At 40.0% G+C, this 21,109-nt stretch overlaps 1 protein-coding gene across 2 annotated transcripts in view; it reads left to right on the plus strand.

The window, feature by feature from the left end:
- The window catches only part of col11a1a (collagen, type XI, alpha 1a), a gene marked incomplete at its 5' end in the record, with an annotated part of 72,243 nt that overhangs the window by 23,126 nt on the left and 28,008 nt on the right, over nucleotides 1-21,109 (plus strand). For both annotated transcript variants that reach the window (XM_079234498.1, XM_079234499.1), the window contains 26 exons: nucleotides 1,357-1,431; nucleotides 1,581-1,664; nucleotides 2,846-2,902; nucleotides 4,154-4,207; nucleotides 4,325-4,378; nucleotides 5,191-5,244; nucleotides 5,412-5,465; nucleotides 6,447-6,500; nucleotides 6,925-6,969; nucleotides 7,188-7,241; nucleotides 7,337-7,381; nucleotides 7,968-8,021; nucleotides 8,591-8,635; nucleotides 8,993-9,046; nucleotides 10,519-10,563; nucleotides 11,002-11,055; nucleotides 11,214-11,258; nucleotides 12,833-12,886; nucleotides 13,007-13,114; nucleotides 13,241-13,294; nucleotides 14,573-14,626; nucleotides 15,584-15,628; nucleotides 15,827-15,880; nucleotides 16,078-16,122; nucleotides 17,704-17,757; nucleotides 18,360-18,413. In XM_079234498.1, the coding sequence (XP_079090624.1) occupies nucleotides 1,357-1,431; nucleotides 1,581-1,664; nucleotides 2,846-2,902; nucleotides 4,154-4,207; nucleotides 4,325-4,378; nucleotides 5,191-5,244; nucleotides 5,412-5,465; nucleotides 6,447-6,500; nucleotides 6,925-6,969; nucleotides 7,188-7,241; nucleotides 7,337-7,381; nucleotides 7,968-8,021; nucleotides 8,591-8,635; nucleotides 8,993-9,046; nucleotides 10,519-10,563; nucleotides 11,002-11,055; nucleotides 11,214-11,258; nucleotides 12,833-12,886; nucleotides 13,007-13,114; nucleotides 13,241-13,294; nucleotides 14,573-14,626; nucleotides 15,584-15,628; nucleotides 15,827-15,880; nucleotides 16,078-16,122; nucleotides 17,704-17,757; nucleotides 18,360-18,413 (1,449 nt within the window). The remainder of the gene's footprint in view (nucleotides 1-1,356; nucleotides 1,432-1,580; nucleotides 1,665-2,845; nucleotides 2,903-4,153; nucleotides 4,208-4,324; nucleotides 4,379-5,190; nucleotides 5,245-5,411; nucleotides 5,466-6,446; nucleotides 6,501-6,924; nucleotides 6,970-7,187; nucleotides 7,242-7,336; nucleotides 7,382-7,967; nucleotides 8,022-8,590; nucleotides 8,636-8,992; nucleotides 9,047-10,518; nucleotides 10,564-11,001; nucleotides 11,056-11,213; nucleotides 11,259-12,832; nucleotides 12,887-13,006; nucleotides 13,115-13,240; nucleotides 13,295-14,572; nucleotides 14,627-15,583; nucleotides 15,629-15,826; nucleotides 15,881-16,077; nucleotides 16,123-17,703; nucleotides 17,758-18,359; nucleotides 18,414-21,109) is intronic.

A 21,109-nucleotide genomic window follows, 5' to 3' on the forward strand; every position in this document is an offset into this window, starting at 1 on the left:
AATATTTCCTGTCTATTGAGTAATGCTGGTTACTATCAAGTGTTAGCATACAACTTGACAGACAATGATGTAATAGGCAACAAAACAGGGTTGGGTGTATACGTAGTTATCACATCATTGGTAAGGTAACCTGTAAGAGTCTGTTATTATGCCACATTGTATTATATACTGCTGCTGCAAAGAACCATTTTAGAAAGCCCTTTTAGACCATGGCCACATAAGATATGTTTCTTATTGGCAGGTGACCAATAAGATTGTATATTAGGACTCTTCAAATATTGTTCAACAGTTCAACCATCATTATAAATCAGTGTGGAAAGTATCCTGAACAGCAGTCGCATTAGCAACAATATTTATGAACTAACTTTGCCTTAACTAGTAGACGTCAATTTTAACAGCCATGCTGTGAGAAGCTCACTTAAGCACAATAATGTACTCCAAAGTGCCCCAGTGGAGAACCGAATGCAGTCAGTGGAGGGGATTTGGCATACTTGAGCTCCATCTCTACCATTATTTACCAAAACACAGTGAGACCTGATAGATGCGACAAGCAAGTGAGATGTAATCCATCACACACACGTACATTATTATTATTATTATTATTATGGCCTCTTGAAGACGTGGAATGGCATTTGTCGCGTTTCCCTGGGCAAGGGGTATCCATATTAAATGATTTAACGATTTGCTCTTTGGACTCCCTGTTCCACAAACTCGCAACACAAACATGCTCACAATTAATGGAAAAGGATGTTGGTTTTGGACTGGAGACAGTAGCGTGGTTTATAGATGGACAGGGCTCGTCTATGTGTGCTGGAAGAGCACATGTTGATCAAACTAACAAACAGCACACCACCAGCATGTGTGTGTGTGTGTGTGTGTGTGTGCTTGTGAAAGTGTGTGGCTGTGTTCGCCTTTCCATCCATATCACGGCCATAACAGCGTATGTGGTGGCACAATTTAGCAATATCATGGCATATGAATGCATATGTTTGTGCATTTTGTCTACACTTTTATTACAGCAATTTTCAGTGATCTTCACCATCATAAATTCTTAAAAATCTCACCAGGATGTACATGTTAGTACACAACAGAAAGGAGTAATTAGCTTTAAACCATGGTCGTTGTTAATTCAGATATTCAGATATGATAATATATTTACATTATATACATACAAATAGCTAGCTATACAGATTTGTTTTTAAATAACCACTGAGGATGCAACAAAGGAATAGGTCATCCAAATCTCCATCATCACGTTATCCTTTTAACATTTTCTTGTTTCCCCCACATGTTACAGTTATTCTTACAAAGACGATGATTTCACATGTTATATATCTGGTGGCTTCTGTATTGCAGGGTCCTCCTGGTCGTGCTGGTCTGCCTGGTGCTGATGGTTTGGCCGGACCCCCTGGTACCATGCTGATGCTGCCAGTAAGTGCTCAGAATAACACAACAGAAGTTCATACCAGCCACCTTTTATCATAATATTCCATAGTTTTACTCATTTCCAGGGTATTGAATAGTGCAGACAAACAGGATAAAGATTTTTTTTTTTGTCTGTGTGTGTGTTTGTTCAACAGTTCCGTTTTGGTGGGGATGGTGAGAAGGGTCCAGTGGTTTCTGCCCAAGAAGCTCAAGCTCAGGCCATCCTCTCCCAGGCTAGAGTAAGTAGAAAAGGTCATTAAAAAAAGCTAAAAAGCTGTGGACAAACCCCCACCCTGCTCCCTACACACAGCTGTAGGGAGAAAGCAGGGGGGGGTGCATTTTGTTGGCCTTGCAAGGCTAAAAGGAGACATGCCAAGCAGGCTGAAGAGCAACAACATAAAAAGGCCACTTTGAACAGATGGACAGGCAGAAAGACTGTTAAAAATACTTTAGGGGCTCTCGTCCTGCGGGTGGGCTGAACCAGCAGGTGTAGAAATATATCTTTCCTGTGAATGCTGAAGAGGTGGTGGGTGGATAGAGGAAAAGAGAACTTCTGCACTTGGTATTTTGAAGTTCTGCACAATATCCCACATTAATTACACAGTCAGAGACTACAGTGAACAAAGAGATTAGTTAGAGATAAATCTTTGAGTTTGCTGTGCAATGAGACAACCGAATAAGAAAGCAGTTAGAGAATGATCCAGAATCATATACAATATAATGAAATGTGATGAAATTATTGTCTTGCATACTTTGCTATGGCAGATTTCTTGTACATTATGTGAGCAAAGTGAGCAAGATATGCATCGACATTTAGAATTAAGAAGAAAAACTAGATTTTGTGATTACAGATATGCAATGGCTGTTTTTTTTTCAGTATAAAGCTCTACTGTTGAAAATGAAATGTATAAAGTATTGAAGAAAATGTACCACCAAATGAAAGACAACATACACAAAACAATAACACGTGTCTGGGGAAAGCTCAGTCTGTGGGGCTTTGGCTTGGGAACATGAGGGTTGTCTGTTCAAGTCCCCATACAAGTATGGAGTGTGGACCAGTAGCTGACAGGTGCTGTATAGCTGCCCACGGCTCCTAGTGCTAGGATGGGTTAAATGCTGAGGCTCAATTTCACCTTTGTGCTGTGGCTTGTACAATACAATGTGTGAGAAAAAAAGTTGATTTAAGTCAAATTGAAGAAAACGCAGGCTCGATTGAGGATGGAACCTGGACATGCAAGAAGAAACGAGAACATTGACCTTCGATGAAAACAATTAAAGTGTGAAAAAATACAGACTTAATATATGCTCTATGTGCAGAATGTAGATTTTCTTCCTCAACAACAGATGTACAGAACACAATTTGAATGGATTTCATGAAGTGGAATGTAACCTTGTTCTTGCCTGTGTTTCTGCCCTGCAGCTGGCTATGAGGGGACCCTCGGGGCCAATGGGGTTGACAGGAAGATCAGGGCCAGTGGTGAGTCTCTTTTTTGATTGTTTTTTTAGGAATTTGGCAATTCACTTTTTGGGATTTCCCGCACTTGTTTATTATTCTTCCTATTTCCTTTCCGTGCATATGATGATTAAAGTTGTCATATGCACACATGATATCCTTTCGGATCAATACTATAACACAAGTTACAATTACTCAAAGCTTGATGGTAAAGGTATTTCCCCAATATTTCAGGAACAGCTTTGGAATTCAATGCTCTTGACAGCTCGGCATTGTCAGACAAAGGTCATCCTAGTGTGTTCAGGTCAAACGAATTGGAAGGGACCAGAAACCTGGTTGCTTGTTTAGAAATGTTGTTGCATCAGCGGTTGGTGGCTCAGTGGCCACACTGCTTGACTGTTCTGTGCTACCAGTTGCCAAGAATATTTCATTCTGTTGTTGGTCCTCCCCTTCCTCCTTTCTCCTGGGCTTGTTGATACACGATCCACTATTTATCTGCAGGAGAAGGCCCTGCGAACAACACAAAGAAGTACCCTCTGTTTAATCTGCTCTTCTCGGGATAAATGCCAAACATAATGATCAGAAATTATATTGCAATAAGCAGATACAAAGAGCAGTGGATGATGTAAGGAATGTGTGGCTTGTATCTGTACCTCTCTAAAATGTTTTCCCTCTCGATTGATTGAAACCCAGCTTTTCAGACAGTCTCACTATTTCATGATTCTAAAATGTCTCTGTAATCACCAAATCACCAGCTATACCTGCAGACAGATTACAGTATATGCCCCAAATCTCTCTGCCTTGACCAACAACCTAGCAAAGCATTTTTAGAATCAAGCAAAAAAAAAAAACAGTTGTGTGAATGTGCTTGCATGCTTATTAAACGTGAATGCTATCAGGATCATAGTGTGATTGATAAAGCAGATTATAATAATCCATATGCTCAAAACAAGCCTTGACCATCCAAATGGACAGTCCATTATTACATATGAATTGCCATAGAGTCATGCTATAATTCATAACAATTTCAAAGGATCTTTTTGTCGATGACTGTCCTCACTTCCCAGGTATGAGCTAAGTGGGAAATGTGCATCTGTTGTAACAAGAATGTGTGGATTCCTTTTTCTTCAGACACAAAAAGAATGTACATATTGAGCTCAACATCGCCATCTGCTGTTTACTTTACACTATTTTTGTTTTACTCTCATATAGCAAGCTGCATGCACCACAGGCTCAAGGAAAAGTATTTATGGTTGGTTTGTGTTCTCTCCTCAGGGTCTACCTGGTGCTCTCGGACTGAAAGGTGAAAGTGGAGACCATGGTCCTCAGGTGAGTGTGAAGTGGTGATGATAATAATGCGGATAAAATATTCTTCACCAGTGACTGAAGACCACCTCCCAGGTGATTAGTCCTTTGTCTCTAAGTGGTCCTTGTGTGTCTGTACAGGGTCCCCGTGGCACCCAAGGGCCTCAAGGACCTATTGGCAAAGCTGGCAAGAGGGTGAGTGAACTCAATAACCTGATCCACTCTCATTGTGTGTGTGCTCACATGTCGGTGTGTGTTGTGTGAATGTTTGTACTTGTGGTCACTGCTCAAATGCTGAGAGGCTTATGTCCAGACCAACAAACAATTGCTTGATATGTGCTTAAAGGCCTGCGCTGCCTCCAATCCTCGGATCATTGGCCAGGCAGTAAATCCGTCTGAAAATGCCAAAATGTTAAAAACTGGCTATGGATAAGGGCCACAATTAGTGTCAGGGTGCAGTCACTCTACAGGGCCAAACATCTTGACCAAAGTGATTATTAATAAACATAAACCAGTCATAACCACATTTGTAATAAGCTTGATTCATATGTCAATTGTGAGCTATTAGCTGTTTGTAATGTCACAAAATATGATAAAATAATCACTTTGTGTAAATCTGTAATCTACCCATCTAGGGCTGTAGTGGACATTTTTTTCTGGCAACCAAGGGGATGAGACCAATGCAATATATCAATGCAACAGAAAGTCTGAGTAGTATGATAAGAATAAATATATTTCTGATTTTGATTTTTTTGAGTGTTTAGTATTCTTCTCAGTCGTTTTTTTTAAATTGTTTTCAGATGTTTGTATATATTTTTCATTTTGCACCATCCAACAAACCACTTGGACAAGACAAAAAATATAACACAAAAACACAATAATGCAACAAAGCGATCTTAAACATACCAGGATTTTCTAGAATGTTAAGGGTGTTTTGTCTTAAACTAATTTTACTAACTGACTACTACAATACACAAGTATTTATGTACATGTTTACTTTTTTTAAGGGCCGTGGCGGAGCTGACGGGTCCCGTGGAATGCCCGGAGAGCCAGGCTCCAAGGTACCATATGCCACCACACAACATTTCATGTTTATGTGACTAAGTACAAAGAAGAAATTGAGTATTATTTTTACGAAGCTTTGCTACGAGGACACTGCAGCCCATAGTGACTTGGATGTGTGCTGATGTTGTGGTCTGGTGACATCCTCTGCTGTGTTTCTACACAGGGTGACAGAGGCTTTGATGGTCTGCCTGGACTGCCTGGTGAAAAGGGACACAGGGTGAGTACAGTATGGTAGTTATCAGCAGTTCATTTTGTCAAAATCAGTTTTGATGTTCTCAAAATCTGCTTTTCTGTTGCAAATGCCACGGAAGTTGAAACCTTTAGAGATTTGTCCACTGAGAGTAACAATGAACCAGATGTTGAAGGAATCCTCACGAACAACAGAGTAGTGTTTTGCCTGAGAAACAACTCCTCTACATGTTTTTAAGCTCATGAGAAAAGAGTGGCATTAAAACATAATCCTTCAGTTATTGGGGATTTGTCATCTCAGATTACCTTTTACTGAAGGGTTGGGTATCTTTTAGATGGCAACTGCTTTGGATGAAGTATATTTGGCTGCAGTCACTGACTTGCATGAATTTGTGCGATGAGAGAATAACTGCAATGTCTTGGGGGGAAATAATTGAACAAGAAGTTTTCATTTGTTTCATTCCAGTAATGTACCTGCATTAGACTGACATAGAAAAATGTAATGGTAGCGTTGTAGTGAAGCCAGGTAGCCATATTTGATGTATTCCAGAATGAACCGCAGTTGATAAAGTAGACTTGGAGCAGCAAATGGAAATCTAAGTGTGTCATTTTATTATGAATTGCAAGAGCCTGATGAACTCTACTGGTTATTCTAAATCATACATTTTAGATGCCTCTTTACATTACAGAGGACATCATGAAAACATCATAATATAGCAAAAACAATAAAGCGATATACAAGAATGACAAAAGCAACCAACAATTTTCATGTGACTATGATTTAAATGTATACATACAGCATTAAATACAGCATAATAAGAGTTATCAAAAATAAAAACAGCATAACAGTCAGAAGTATGCAGAATATGTCCATTATGAATCACACAGGTCACGAGCCTGTGGCTGATTGGTTCAGGTTTTCTGGTACCAAGAGTGAAACATGAAGGTCAGTTCATAAAATTATGAATTGACCTAAATCTGTATTTTTTTCTTTTCTCTTCTGTCTCAGGGGGAGGTCGGGCCAATTGGACCCACAGGTGCCTCTGGAGAGGATGGACAGAGAGTAAGTACTTCCTCTTTTAACCAAGACCCTAAAGAAAATATTGCACTCAACTGAGGTGAACCACTCCCGTTCAGTTACATCAGAGGTGGTCCGTCAACTCAGCCCTCAGGGAGCGTCAGCTGGGCGTAAACTTATCAGCTGGGAAGGAAGGGGGTTTGTGTTTAACCTTTCCTCCCCATGAAACTAACTACCCCACCTCCTCCCTCAGGCGGTTCCTACATTCAACAATGGTTGGTTAGGTTGAGATTAAACTCTTGCTAATACAGGCTTTCGAGAGCTTTGGTGTTGATGGATGGTTAATGTTTTAATTATATTATTACAATATACCAGTATTTGTCTCAGATTGTATTTGTTGAAATTACAGAGAATACAACACAGAAGCCCTCCGATGAAGATTCTGATTTATGTCTTTTTCTTCCCTCAGGGCGAGGATGGAGAGATCGGGCCCCGAGGATTAGCTGGCGAGAGTGTAAGGCTGCTGTTGGTTTGGTTTCATCAGGATATCCCAAACATATGGAAATCCAACATGTTGCAACAAGATCCTCTTAATTCTTGCGTTGCAAGTGATCTCTGATGTCTGATCTCTGTTTGACAAAAGTATCCACTAGAGGACACGATTGCTCTCTGAAAACGATTCACCATTGTTCTGAGCATCGAATGTAAATCATTGCTTCTCATTCTTCATAGGGTCCTCGTGGCTTGCTGGGACCTCGTGGTTCTCCTGGACCCCCTGGATCTCCTGTACGTACCACTTCCTGTATTACCCGTATCACTGATATTAGTTTCTGTAGGAAATCAATTGGTAACATGGGTCTTTTCTGACTTGTTCTTCGCAGGGTGTTGCTGGGGTTGACGGGCCTCATGGTTCCAAAGGAAACATGGTATGAACAAAACTTCCTCCTACTAAATTGACTTTAATGTTGCTCAGCTCCTAAGGCTGCAGAGCAGTGCAGAGTTTCTATAACTCTGCACTGTCTAGGATATGCTGTTACAAGATGAGTAGATGTGGCAGGTTAGTGGGAGAAGGTGCACCGAAGCACTTCTTCAAACTATAACTACTTAATCAAATAACGTGAAATGAGTAGAAGCAGCTTGATGATGCTAAAAAGAGTAAGAGTATGTGGAAGATACAGCGCTACGATGTCTGTGCTACTCCCAACCCTTTTTACATCATGTATACATGACCACACACAATATTCAGCATACATATTGCAATTTAATGTATTATGTTTTGTATAATTAGTTATTCAGAACAGTCTGACTTATCTTCTACAAGTTATGAATCGACTTAGCACTGTTAAAATGAAGCTTGTTTACATGCCATAGTAGTTTATTCTGTAGAAGGTTGGATGGAACCCACCTGATTGTTGACAACGACAATAATTTGTGTAATTCAAGTGGCAGTATTTGACGCAGAGTATTACTCAGGGACTAGTGTTTAGTTTTGACACCTCCACCTTTCTTCAGGGACCACAAGGAGAACCAGGCCCACCCGGGCAGCAGGGAATCCCCGGAACACAGGTAAACAAATCAATCACACACCCGATAGCAACGGCAAAGAGTGCAGAGTCGATGCATGCCATCATGATGTGTTGATGCAGTGAAGTGGCCACAGACACACTTGTTTGAGGCCTTATTGCTGCCTGTATCACCCACCACAAACACACCACAGAGCAAAGCAGCCTTCCAGAAGCATCTTGGAACGTTTCGGGGTTGGTGCAGTTGAAAGCATCTTATTCATGTTGGTGGAATTCCCGCAAAGCTGCCACACCTGTTGGAGCAAGCTTCAGTGCCTCAAATTACCCCTGCAACACACACACACACACACACACACACACACACACACACACACACACACACACACACACACACACACACACACACACGCACACACACAAAGGTTCCACCTTAACTATCCCTCACTAAACTACCTAAATTATTTACAACTCCAACAAACTCTTCAGTTCATCCAGCTTGTGTGTGTGTGTGTGTGTGTGTGTGTGTGTGTGTGTGTGTGTGTGTGTGTGTTTAAGCATGCTTGTTGTTGCCATAGCAACATACTCTCATTTCTATATGACTTTGTCTCATAGGGTCTTCCTGGTCCTCAAGGTCCTATCGGACCACCTGGTGAAAAAGTATGTAACCTTGTTCCTTGTTTTGTGATTTCTGAAAGGCAAATGTATATTTAAGCACCAAAGAATGACATATAATTTTTTTTTAACTGTTGTTTAGCAACCAGAGCTGGTCATTGTGTCTTTCTTCTGCTTTGTAACCTAAACTGAACGTGTGTAGTGAAACTATTTCGATTAACCATGTTTAATCAGGGAAAGTCTGCTCTCTTATACCAACTTCAGGGGACAAATGAAAGGTCATTAAAAAATGTTGTGTTCTGCTTTTTGGAACCTGCAGACACTCTGAATGAACTCTGCGTTGTCGCCTCGCTGATAGAGAGTTGTGTTTGTAATCGCCGATCTTTTTGTTTCTCCATACAGGGACCTCACGGCAGGTCGGGGTTGCCTGGATTACCTGGAGCTGATGGGCCTCCTGTGCGTGCTCTTATCACCTTTATACGTACATAGAGTATATCAGTATTACACGCTCACAAACAGAAATATGATTCCACTTTACTCCACCAAAACCTCACTACTAACAAACTCTTGTTATAAAAACAGGTTTGAGTGAGTTAGTAAAGTGATGGATGTAGAGGTGGTTACATTCTGAGTTCCCAACACAGAGCTGACCTGTATATGACCCTTTTAAACCAGATCTGATGACATGTGATATCCTCGTGAAACTGTTACACACAATATGGGCTGCAGGTCAGGTAGTATGTGACATTGTTTACTCTCCAGCCAGTCCTTCAGGTTCAAACCTTTCTCAGCATACACTTTGTGTAAAAATGTTATCAGTGGCCATCATGAAGGGAACAGCCATGTTTATAAACAAAAAAATACATATATTATATTAATTTAGTTTTCATTTAGGTTAGTTTAGCTCATGGCATAGCTACTAATCTCCATTTAAAAAGGTAACCAGCTGCATAATACTGTATTTTAGAATTTAAACATGTGTGTCTACGTAAGTTACTATTCTACTCGGCAATAAAAGTGGATACACTATTCAGATCGGCTTACCCTTTTGGTGGATGACATACACAGAGCCTCCTTGTGAAATACTGCAGAACTGTGCCTCAGAAATCTCTCAAGGCGAAGAAATATAAGAAATGTGCCTTTGAGTTTTGTTATTCTAGACCTGCAGTAGCTCATGTCATTCCTCCCTTTCTGCCCTCGCTAGGAGAGGTGTGTAAATTCAAGAAGCAGGCAGCCCTTAGTTGCCCTCAGGCCACAGAGCCTGGTGATTTACAGCCTTCTGCCTCAACCTCACACCTCAAATTGGAAGTACCAGGTGTTTGCAGCTAAAGGTTTCCATATGTGTGTGTGTGGAGGTGTGTATCAAGCCGTTTGCATGGGCATGTCTACCTGCCCCATCACTCTGATACCACCGTTGGCCACCACACAGAACTGAATTAATGCAGTGGAAAAAAGACTCCATCTTGTGACATGTCTTTCCCATCGAGAAACAGGGGAACACCTGTGTTGTTGGTGTGAATCAGACAAAAGGCTGAAGTTATGGACCATGTTTTTTATGGGTTCAACACTGCTCAGCTTTGGTTTCAAAAGGCATATGAAGGTTTCTCTTTGTGAGCTTTAACAATGACATGCTCATAAGTTCTGCAGGAGCCGTTGAGCCGCCAGGTCATCGCTTCACTCTCATTCTTATTCTCGCATATCTTTGCAGAGTTTTAGGACCACACACAGCCCCCCTCCTAGATTTTAATGCTAATGCCAATTCACAGATACTGCACTTCTTGTTTGTGAAGATGATTCAACTTCATACATTGTTGCATCAACTAGCTGAATAACACACATGTGTTAACACTGTGTTGGGTGTTCAGTTTTCTTTTTTAATAGCATTGTAACAAACACTGTTAACCACTTTGTGGCTGCTCATTTCACAGGGTCATCCTGGTAAGGAGGGTCCAGCTGGAGAGAAAGGATCCCTGGTAAGTAATTTGGTCGAGATATGTATTTACATTTATGTTTGAAGCAGTGGAAGACGACCAACATGTCTTAGTGCAGGTAGTGTTTAATAAAATGTGAACCTTAAATGTCCAGTAACTCCTTTAAATGTGCTCCAAAGCAAGTATTGTAATGTAGAGCACAGTTAATTCAAGGCAAAGTATTTACATTAGTCAATGAATATATAAAATATAATTGGTGACCTCAATTGAAAACCAACATCATTCATATTCTTCCGAGTTATAGTAACTAGAATACATTCATTATTTATTATATTATTATATTGTTATATTATATTATTATATTATATTATAATTATTATATTATTTATTTGTAATGTGCGCCATCCCATCTGTGAACACTTCCACCTTCCACACTGTGAAGCCTTTACTATCGTAACCATGCACTGCTTCTCTCTCCAGGGTCCCTCAGGTCCTCAGGGTCCTATTGGTTATCCTGGCCCCCGTGGTGTCAAGGTACGGTTTCAGTTCGGTCAGTCAAAAGCCCACATGATCAGCTGTTTCTCCTGTTCCTCACTAGATAAAGTCCTCCCTTTGAATGTACTGTACATAATGGTATTGTATTGTGTTCTGTCATGTTTGTAATGTCATTATCTCTCTTTCATGTCCAATAGGGTGCTGATGGTGTCCGTGGTCTCAAGGGCGGGAAGGGAGAGAAGGTAAAAACTTCTTAAAACTACTAAATTGTTGCCACGTAATTTTTTTAATTTACCTCTAAAATTATCGCCACTGAGCATCCAAAACAGGATATGAATCATATGACGCATGTCAATGTAATTACTAAATATTTCTGTAGTTTTTGTCAACAACGATTCAGTAAATATTCGGACCCACTTCAAACTATTTTCTCAATCTACAATACAATCTTCAATCCTACAATAACATAGCAACCCGATTAAGATCTCTAACTTGTGTTCAACCTGCTGTTTAAAACGTACGTTGACAAGTTTAATCAACAGACGAAAGTTTAAACAAGCTTCGCAAGTACCGTATGTCAGAGTGTTTATCCAAACATCACTCACTTTGTGGTGAAGGTGATAGCGAAATAAAAGTTTGGGAGCGGCCTGTGAACATATTCGCAGATATTGTCACAGATATTCTGTCTGTAAGTGCGGCCGTCTACCTGCCCCTCCAACTTTGTGTTGGCTCTTTTGAGCTGGAGTGGACGGCTGCTGCAGCCTGAAAGAGCCACGCAGAGGTCAGTCGATAGCCATCTTCAGTGGAGACAGAGCCTTTCTTGGAGTGACCCTCAATCAGTTGTTGAGCGTAAAGCTGTCACGCTCGAGGCTTTTGGTTTCAAAGAACACTGCAATCCATCTCAAGCACTTTTGAAGTGTGTGACTGTGTGCGTCACCATGTAGAATTTAAACTAAGCTGCCTTTTAATGTGCCTTTTAAAATGTATTTAGAATCAATACAGTTATTCTGCTGTATAAAAGCCATTCTCTGACTAGGGTGTTGTTCTCACAACAATGAAAGTAGTCATACCATTGTTTTTTGAATCATTGAATTATTTATACTGTAGCAGGAGATTCAAAAGCCAAACCTTGAAGAGAAGGCGTTTGTTATGAATAAAGGATGCCTCAGGTGTGTGTGTGTGTGTGTGTGTGTGTGTGTGTGTGTGTGTGTGTGTGTCGTGATGTGAGAACAGACATGCTCAATGCTGCATTATGCATCAGATAGGGTTAAAAACATGGACGAGTGACAGACCAGAGAGAGAAAGTGTCCGAGAAAAGAAGTGTCTGATGGTCAATAGTGTCCCTCAGTGTCCATTTGATTATGACATTTTGGTTCAATTACAAATTTCACGAAACTATTATATGGTTTCATTGTACGAAATCTCCATTCAATGTTTTGCTGAGAATTTTTTGTTTTTTCTTGTATCTGACCCTCATATTTTATTCATTACATCAGTGTATTCCAAATACCTAAAATCAGTGTTTGCAGGTGCTAGATATAGAGCTTATGTAAATCAAGCTCAACAGCTTAACAGAGTCCCTTGCTTTTGCTGTTCCACTACCCGGCCAGCAGGGAGCAGCATCGATCCTCCGATTCAGAGAGTGAACGTATGCACGCTGAATTCTTAACAGAAAATGTCAGGCGACTTAATAAATTCCCCAGTGAAATGAAGAAAATAGTTCATTTCAGAAATAAACAAATGCCTTGAATAACAATATAATGATATAAAGGAACAATTTCTGGCAAATGCAAAACTTGTTTTTGACTCATTTCAGGGCGAGGATGGTTTCCCAGGTTTCAAGGGAGACATGGGTATCAAAGGAGACCGGGTGAGGACCTCCATCTGTCATACAAATAACCTCCGACATGTCCAGTCAGATCTTTAGTCTTTACATGGAGGCAATTGCCGTACATCATTGTGATAGTCTCTGTATGTGTTTGGGTTGTAGGGTGAGCTCGGCATGCTCGGGTCCCGTGGAGAGGATGGTCCTGAGGGTCCCAAAGGTCGATCTGGTCCCAACGGAGACTCAGGTCCTCTTGGTCCTGCTGGAGAAAAGGTAATAGGGCTCAACGACCATAGGTGTTGAAAAGCCAATACAAGAATCATGTGCTTTCATCTCAGTTGTGTTATGTGCTGAAGTTGTGTTGCTGGGCTGACGACGTGTGCTGTTAATGTCTCTCAGGGTAAACTGGGTGTTCCAGGATTGCCAGGTTATCCAGGAAGACAAGGACCGAAGGTAATTTAATGTCTCTCTCCCAACAGTAAGGGAGGTTTTACTGACTGTATCTGCACCAGCATGCTCTGTTATCAGAACTGTGACGACATCTCAGTGACCACTGGCACAACATGAAATGGATTTACCATTAACAGATTTATTTGAAACTGTTCATAGTAGAAAACCCTTAGATTTTGATAAACCATTTTAGTGCAGAACCAGTAGAGCGTGACAGTCAAAGGAGATAAGTGTTACCTGCATTCCTGGGGAGCATGAGGGCTTTTGTGCGGATAATTTATGCAACACATATTATACACGCTGCTTTGACGAAACAACATTGTCGAAGTGACCGTCCTGAAAATGAAGCGTGCCCTGCGTCTTTTTTAACGATGCGACCTGCAGAAATGTTGGTACCACTTTCTAATAAAGCACTAATTACAAAGGACTTATAATTAGTAACTAATTGCTTTATCAGTGGGTCATTTACATAATGTAATGCAACAACATTTGATTTGCCAGGTTTGACCTTTTTTTTATCTGACTTTATCCTCCTACAATCTAAAAACATAATGAACTGCATGAATAAGTGAATCAAAGTTCTTCAAAAGCTTATAACACACAGGGTATTACACATTATTGAGCAGTCGTGAGGAAGTTATGGTTTATCATTGATTGAATTTTTTATTGAATGTCCCCAATGCAACGTGTGGTGAGGTGGTGCAGAATGGGTAAGGTGCCTTTTAATCCCCTAATAACAGAGTTTGACTAAAGGAAAATAAATCATGTCACCTTGTCTTGTGTTGACAGGGGTCTTGTGCTAAGCCTTTTGTTTTGTTTTAAACTCCTCCTCTCTTTTTGTACGTGTGTATGTTCCCCACATAATCTATACATTTTGAGACTTCGCCCGAGAAACTTCCTCTACTCTGCTAGCTTGATAAACATGGTAGAGATTCACTCCACAGGAATATTGAGAATGTGCTTTACGATTAAAACAAAAAGTTCATTGAATTAAATAGTGGTGTTCAAGTGGAACAGAGACATATATTTTAGAAAAACAATAACGACTCAAGAAGGAACAAAATGTTAAGCTCATGGAAGTGATCGTTTTTTCATTTTTAAACGTGAGAAATTCATTCCATTTTCTATAAGGGGCCATGGTGTTAACTGTGTGAAACTACAGTCTTTAACTGTAGATATCAAACAATAGTGCAGATAAATACAGAACATGATGAGCCCTCATTATCATGCATGCCCTGACCCATCCAGCATCTCCCTGACATCTCCCTCTCCTATTGACAGGGCTCGAGTGGTTTCCCTGGGTTCCCTGGAGCCAACGGCGAGAAAGGAGCCAGGGTAAGAAACAACGCACTCACTGAGAATACACCCTTTGCCTGTTTGTGTATGAAAATCATCACACCATCAATTCCCAGCACAAAAGAAAATTGATTCCTATTATAAAGGCATCTGTATGGTGACTTTGCACACAAAAAAAACAGAAGCAGCAGCAAAATCAATGTTGAGGAGAGAACAAACGACGTGGAAACAACCGCACTTCCATTGACACCCTATCCCCATTTTCGCGACTTGAAAAAATTAGTTGCTCACACACAATTTTAAGAATTGCTGAAAAAAAGAGTTCATGGTACAGGTTTTACAGGAAGTATGAGATGGCCAACATATTCCTAGCTTAATTCACCCTAATAAAATAATTGATTCATGGAGTTGGTGTTTGAAAAAGTATCCATTTTAAATGTCTGGTAGTGGTAAGAAATTAGTACATCAGATGCATTTAATGGACACTTTGAAGTACATTATCTCACTTATGCCAAGACTAGCTGCCAAAATGATACATACCGTCAAACTTTGTCCTGTTTTGACTTAAAACCAGTAAACCATTTTAAGCTATTGTAGAAATATTGCTGCATTTGTTGGCAAGCTGTTTCTGCTCCTCTAGGCAGCCAACCAGTGGAAATAATATTACTTGTTTGTTGTTATTCTAGAAGTGCATGTTGCTCAATGTTGTCCTTTAAATGTAACCTGTTGTTTCCTTATTTCCTATTATCTAACAAAGATATTAGGCGTAATATCCCAACCTCACGTTCTTTTTTACAGGATTCTTTTGGTAGTCTGAAGTTATTTATGTGGAACAGGGAACACATTGTTCTGTGGCCGTTTGCCATTAATTAAGGGAATTGAGCCCTTTTTTGTAGGACAGATTGTATTGTGCTGTCAGAAGTGGATTAATGTTGAATAATGACAAACAGGAAGCATGTGTGGGTGCCTAAAATGTTTGTCTTTGTTATCTAACAGGGCTTGGCAGGCAAAGCTGGTCCAAGAGGTCAAAGAGGTCCAACGGTACGTATTTTTCACTCCATGATTTCCATAATTAATGAAACAACTGTATTTAAAGAGCATCAAATCACCTTCTACCCAACTGAATCATACGCATTCTTACAGTTTCAGGATTTTACATGATCTCATCCGACTGTTGTAACTTTTACATAGCATTACCAGGCTGTCTGTTCGACTCTTGAGTTGTGTTCTCTTCTGTAGGGTCCTCGTGGGGGTCGAGGAGCCAGAGGTCCAACAGGAAAGCCCGGTCCCAAGGTACACCAGATGTCCTAATCAGATTTTGGACTTTTTACTGGGCTTTATTATCAAGCAGAAATGAGACTTGACCAATGAAACCATGATATATTTATATCATCCTTCTACTGCTCCCATTGAGCACTATTGTCAAATATGCACAGTTTTAAAACATATCTAAATATGAACTGCTCATGATCTGTGGTTGTGTGTTGCAGGGCACATCAGGCAACGACGGTCCTCCAGGCGGTCCTGGTGAGAGAGTAAGTCCATGATATTGTCTGAGGCCATTCAGTGCCATCCACCTCCAATAAACTGATATTTAGACTATTTGTGTAAACTTAAAGGCCTTAATGTAGTTTGTCTAATCTAATCTAGGATTCGATTTCATCAACATAAAGGAATTATTTGCTCTATGAAGTCTTACTTGCCCGAAAACACATTAATATGTTTCCTGGTTAGGGCAGCTTACTGCGATGTAGAACATTTGGTTTTTCCTACGTTTTTTGAGTTGAAATAAAGAAAGATTCTCATTTACAATGTTTTAAACTAAAGACATAACAAAAAAAAAAAAATTCTTACATTTCTTTCCCCCAAATTTAGATTTATTGGAATTTCTATTGAGCAATGAATTGGTGGCTAAGTGCTTAGTGGCAAAGTGAATTATCTCTCCTTTTGCCTCACAATAATAGTCCTCTACCAGTGGCACTTCATTTAAAATGTTTTATTAGTTTGTGTTATATTTCCACTGGTGTTTTAGTACAATGTCATTTCTCCGTGTAACAAAGCAAATGTGAAGCCTTGATTAGAATCTAGTGGAGGCATTAAACAAGAAAGAAAGCTGCAACAATTGTTCAGTTTGCAGACATTGTCTTAACACTGCAGGGGGAGAAATTAATATGTATAACTGTGACAAAGCATGATGAAGGCAAGTTCATCAGAAAACAGCCTCCCTTCTGTCAGATGAAATCCAAAACAAGAACATAAGGGTAGCAGTTAGGTACAGATCTTGCCTAAATTGATTTCAATTTATATAAATACATTTCCAATGTCACACTGGAGTCTGAATCATGAGCATCATATGATAAAGGCCCCACGTTTGACTAATACTAGACTCTACTGGATTTTCTGCTTTTGGCTTTTGAAATACACGATGCTATGTGGGCGGTCACAGAAAATATATATGGCAAATATAAAGTCATAAACTCTGTCTGTACTGTTTAACAGTTTCCGTACGTTTCTATGGAAATGATATATCTTAATCAGTCCCAAAGGAGAAGTAAAGTAAACTAATGTGACGGATGAATATGATTTAAAGATAAACCTCACTACAATGACCTGCTGAACAATGACTCAGCAATCATTGTAGGTCACTGTTTTGTTCTGGATAGCTTCAATTTGCTTTCTCAAGCTACTCTGAAAATAGTCATAATTAATAGTCCGAATGATCTCCTTCTAGGGGTGTTGTAATATACCGGTACGTATTTAAGATAAAAAATGAAGCATGGATATCGTGTTAAAAATACACATATGAAAATATGGATTCTTTACTATTTTGAGTGTAATTCATTTGCCAAATAGGAGACAAATCACACAATAAACAGAGGTAAAGATTAATTTAATTGATAGCATTAAATATTTTCAAATCTTCTGTAGATAATCAGATAATATTGTGAACTATTTGGGTATGGCTGATAGTGAAAAGCGTTGACAGCTCTCTATCCTTACAACTGATTCAACTTGTCACTGTTTTGCTTTTCTTTCTGCACGATGCAGTCGGCCACCATATGACTGTATTCTCTGTGCATCTCTCATTCATCTGACATTTTGTTTGTCTACTGCAGGGGCCTCAAGGACCTCAGGGACCGGTGGGCTTCTCTGGACCAAAAGGCCCTCCTGTAAGAAATTCTCCTTCCTGCACACTGTTCGCACTTCATAGATCAATGTCGTGTAAAAACAACAGTGAGGCTGTACGGTTCCTGCTGTTTCAGTGGCAGATTAGCCTAGTTTGCAAACATTATGAGTCAGAATTGATTCAATTTGCAGAGTTCAGGGTGCAGTAATACATAGCAATATCCCTAATTCTGTGCAGGGATCATTAGTCTAACTGTTACTGAAGCGGAACCCATTTTCTCACTCCCCAGTCTGGGCAGGAGACAAATGGTAATTTCCACCTATCGATTCAGGTTAGATTCATAGCTGGCTCTTAGCCGTCAGCAAATGATGTTGTTCCTTTCAACAGAACCTGTTATGTTTTCATTAGCGTTCTAGTAGTCTAACTATGACTTTACTGTCTGAAAAATAAGTTTGTCTCGTATATTATGCCTTCAAAGTATTTACACAATAATGCAATAATAAGATATCAGTGCTTGAAAAACAAAATCCCTTTCATTTCAGCAATAGGGACAATGTCATTATGCCATTATTCACTTCAGATGGGAATATGATTATGATGTATGTGCTTGGTTACCTAGTAAGTGTGTTTCTTGATTTCTAACAGGGCCCACCAGGAAAGGACGGGCTGCCCGGACACCCTGGTCAGCGTGGTGAGACGGTGAGTCCTAAAGATTTGAGCTTTCACTCACCTGTGTGGCTCCTGTTAGGCTCAGCCTGCAGCTTCCTGCTGAGTGTAGAAACTGCAGACCTCACGTCAACCTTGAAACACAATACAGCATCATTTCTCAAACGTTGGCATATTTCCATCTCAAGAGCTAATACAAGAGTGTGACACTTCACAACTTTTCTGTTTCTCAGAAATGTTTAATTAGGAATATCCTCTCAGTTCTCAGGCTAATCTTGTTTTAATCCCGCAAAAAATACTTTAGTTATATTAATGGCTGGTACTCAGTTACTCATTACCTTTAAGGGTAATGTTGCCAACGAGAGCTTTTTAGCTCTCATTCTTTAAATTGCCTTTCGATTGAAGGACGGATCTGATCCTCCCAATCAGTGAGCTGCACTTCAATTGAATCTCCCCACTCTCCCTCCTCCATATCTTATCTCTATTGCCCTTGTATGCTGGGGATTACAATCAGTGATACAACATCTCAGGGGGATGCCAAAGGGGCAGGCATGTCCCTTAAGGAAGAACTCGAAAAACAAAGCCCTTTGCGAACATTGTCTGAGTCTGTCTGCTTGTCTCGTCTCTATTTACACATGTACGTACACAGACAGCCACACACACACGCACACGCACACTTCAGTCTGTCTGAGTAAATCCAGATGGCTCAGATGCCTATCTCATAGAGATGGACTTGAGGGAGCTGGGGGAAATTCCTCTCTGATGCAGTTCCTATCTTGTTACTTTTTAAAGTTCACAAATATGCAATGGTAGGATGCTGAACAGAGATTGTCCAGTTGCAACAAGGTGTCCTTGTGTCACAATGAGATACAACAAAAAACAGCAGAAATCAGCACTGCATGATGGTTCATGTAGAATTTTTTCAAAATGAAGTTATAAGCTGAATGAGAAAGCCCTGTCCTAAATCTGAACTGAAGATGTATTGATGCGTAAATGTTGTATCCCATGGGACATAAGAGTTATCTGACAATAAACAAAAACAAAGCAAACTTGGATTTGATCTCGTTGCGATCCCTGCTCTCAACTTCGATTCCTCCGTACTTGGTATGCATCAGTGCACCTTGGTTTGACGAGGCTCAGAGGCCAATAAATTCTCCTAAAAGCTTGACAGATCATCGCCTCTATCATTAAAGCTTCCCTTTTCGCTTGCCTCCTTCCTATAGATAATGTAATACACCACACATGAGTGCTTCCCTGCCTTTGCAGCTATTCAAGCTACAATGAAATCGTCTTCATTAAGGTGTTTATGACTGTAGATTTATGTGCTGATGAACACACTCCACAAGTATCCAATATGAGAATAGATCACAGCAGTAAAGATGCTTATAGGCAGCCATTCCCGGCAACACAACTTGCATTTGAGGAAGTGCAAATAAAGATTTGAATCGGTGTCTCTGGATCAGGGCTGATGCTGTAACAGCATGGCTTGAGGGTTTCCGTTGAATAATACATCACCATAAATCACAACACAGTGATCAATAGGGCTGGAGTCATAAGTCAGCCAGGATTCTTCTCAGAGCTGGGATTTGAAAACTTTGTTTGGTTGTGGGATAATAAATTGCAATTGAAATGATTTTGAAATGCAATACCTTTGTGACAATTCGTTAAGTATGGAGTGTGATGACTGAGGGATGCAAAGATCAAATGAAAATCAGTAAAACATTCAAAGTCAAAGTAGAAAGGTCAGTGGGCAGCTGACACTCTGTCCTTGGAGTCTTCAAACATTACATTTTTATATGTCTGGGAAGCCAACAACTCCAATATAGATAACAGATATGTCTCTGTTATAAAATATATGTTAATGATACCAGACATCATTTATCTTCATCCTCCTGCTGTATTAATTAATGTAATAACTGGCCTCCAAACATCACATATTTGGAGAGTACTTGAAAGACTCAAGCAAATGCAGATTGGATTGTTACTCTCCCGGAAGACAGAAGTTCATCGGATTTGAGCTGTAGTTTTGGAGTCGATGCTTGAGAAGTTGAACTTCTGTCTTTTTTTTGCTTGTCTTGTTTGGCTGTTTGAATCTGCTTAAGCATATCCATAGGGAATGCTGCATGCAAATCAACCGCGTACTGTGAATGTAAACTTGTGCAACAAACAATGCATGGAAAAGTGGTTTGGATTCGTGCAGCGAATAGCAACATTGAGCAATTGCTTATTTAAATATTTTAATCAGGAAAAGTTTGTTTTTTCTTACTCAGATTTGTAAATTTAAAGCTGCATGCAATTGTTGACAAACTAGGAAGCAGGAAAACTTGGACACATTGGCGGAATGATAACGCCATCGGCTCATGAAGTTGTGGCTAATGTGATAGCTGCCAGATGCCTAATTACACATTCAGCAGACATAGAGCAACATTATCATCCTATTGGAGTCAGGTGTCTCGCTGCAGACTAAAGTAAACTCAATGTCCCCTGGCTCTGGTTTGGCTCATCAGCTCTCATAGAGATATATAGAGGGCTTTTGATGTTATACACACTACTTTATTAACCAGGGGCCTCGTTACAGAAACATATCCTAACTGCTTGTCCTATGTTAAATTAAGTTTCCAAGATAGGAAAAATTGACCCCTCGAGATGGACAAGCCTCTCACTGACTCGCTAACTTTCTATCATAGACAAAAAAAAGAGTGCAGACCATGTTTTTGTTCTATAAATAA

This window comes from Taurulus bubalis (genome assembly GCF_910589615.1).
Source record: "Taurulus bubalis genome assembly, chromosome: 18".
Taxonomy (NCBI): domain Eukaryota; kingdom Metazoa; phylum Chordata; class Actinopteri; order Perciformes; family Cottidae; genus Taurulus; species Taurulus bubalis.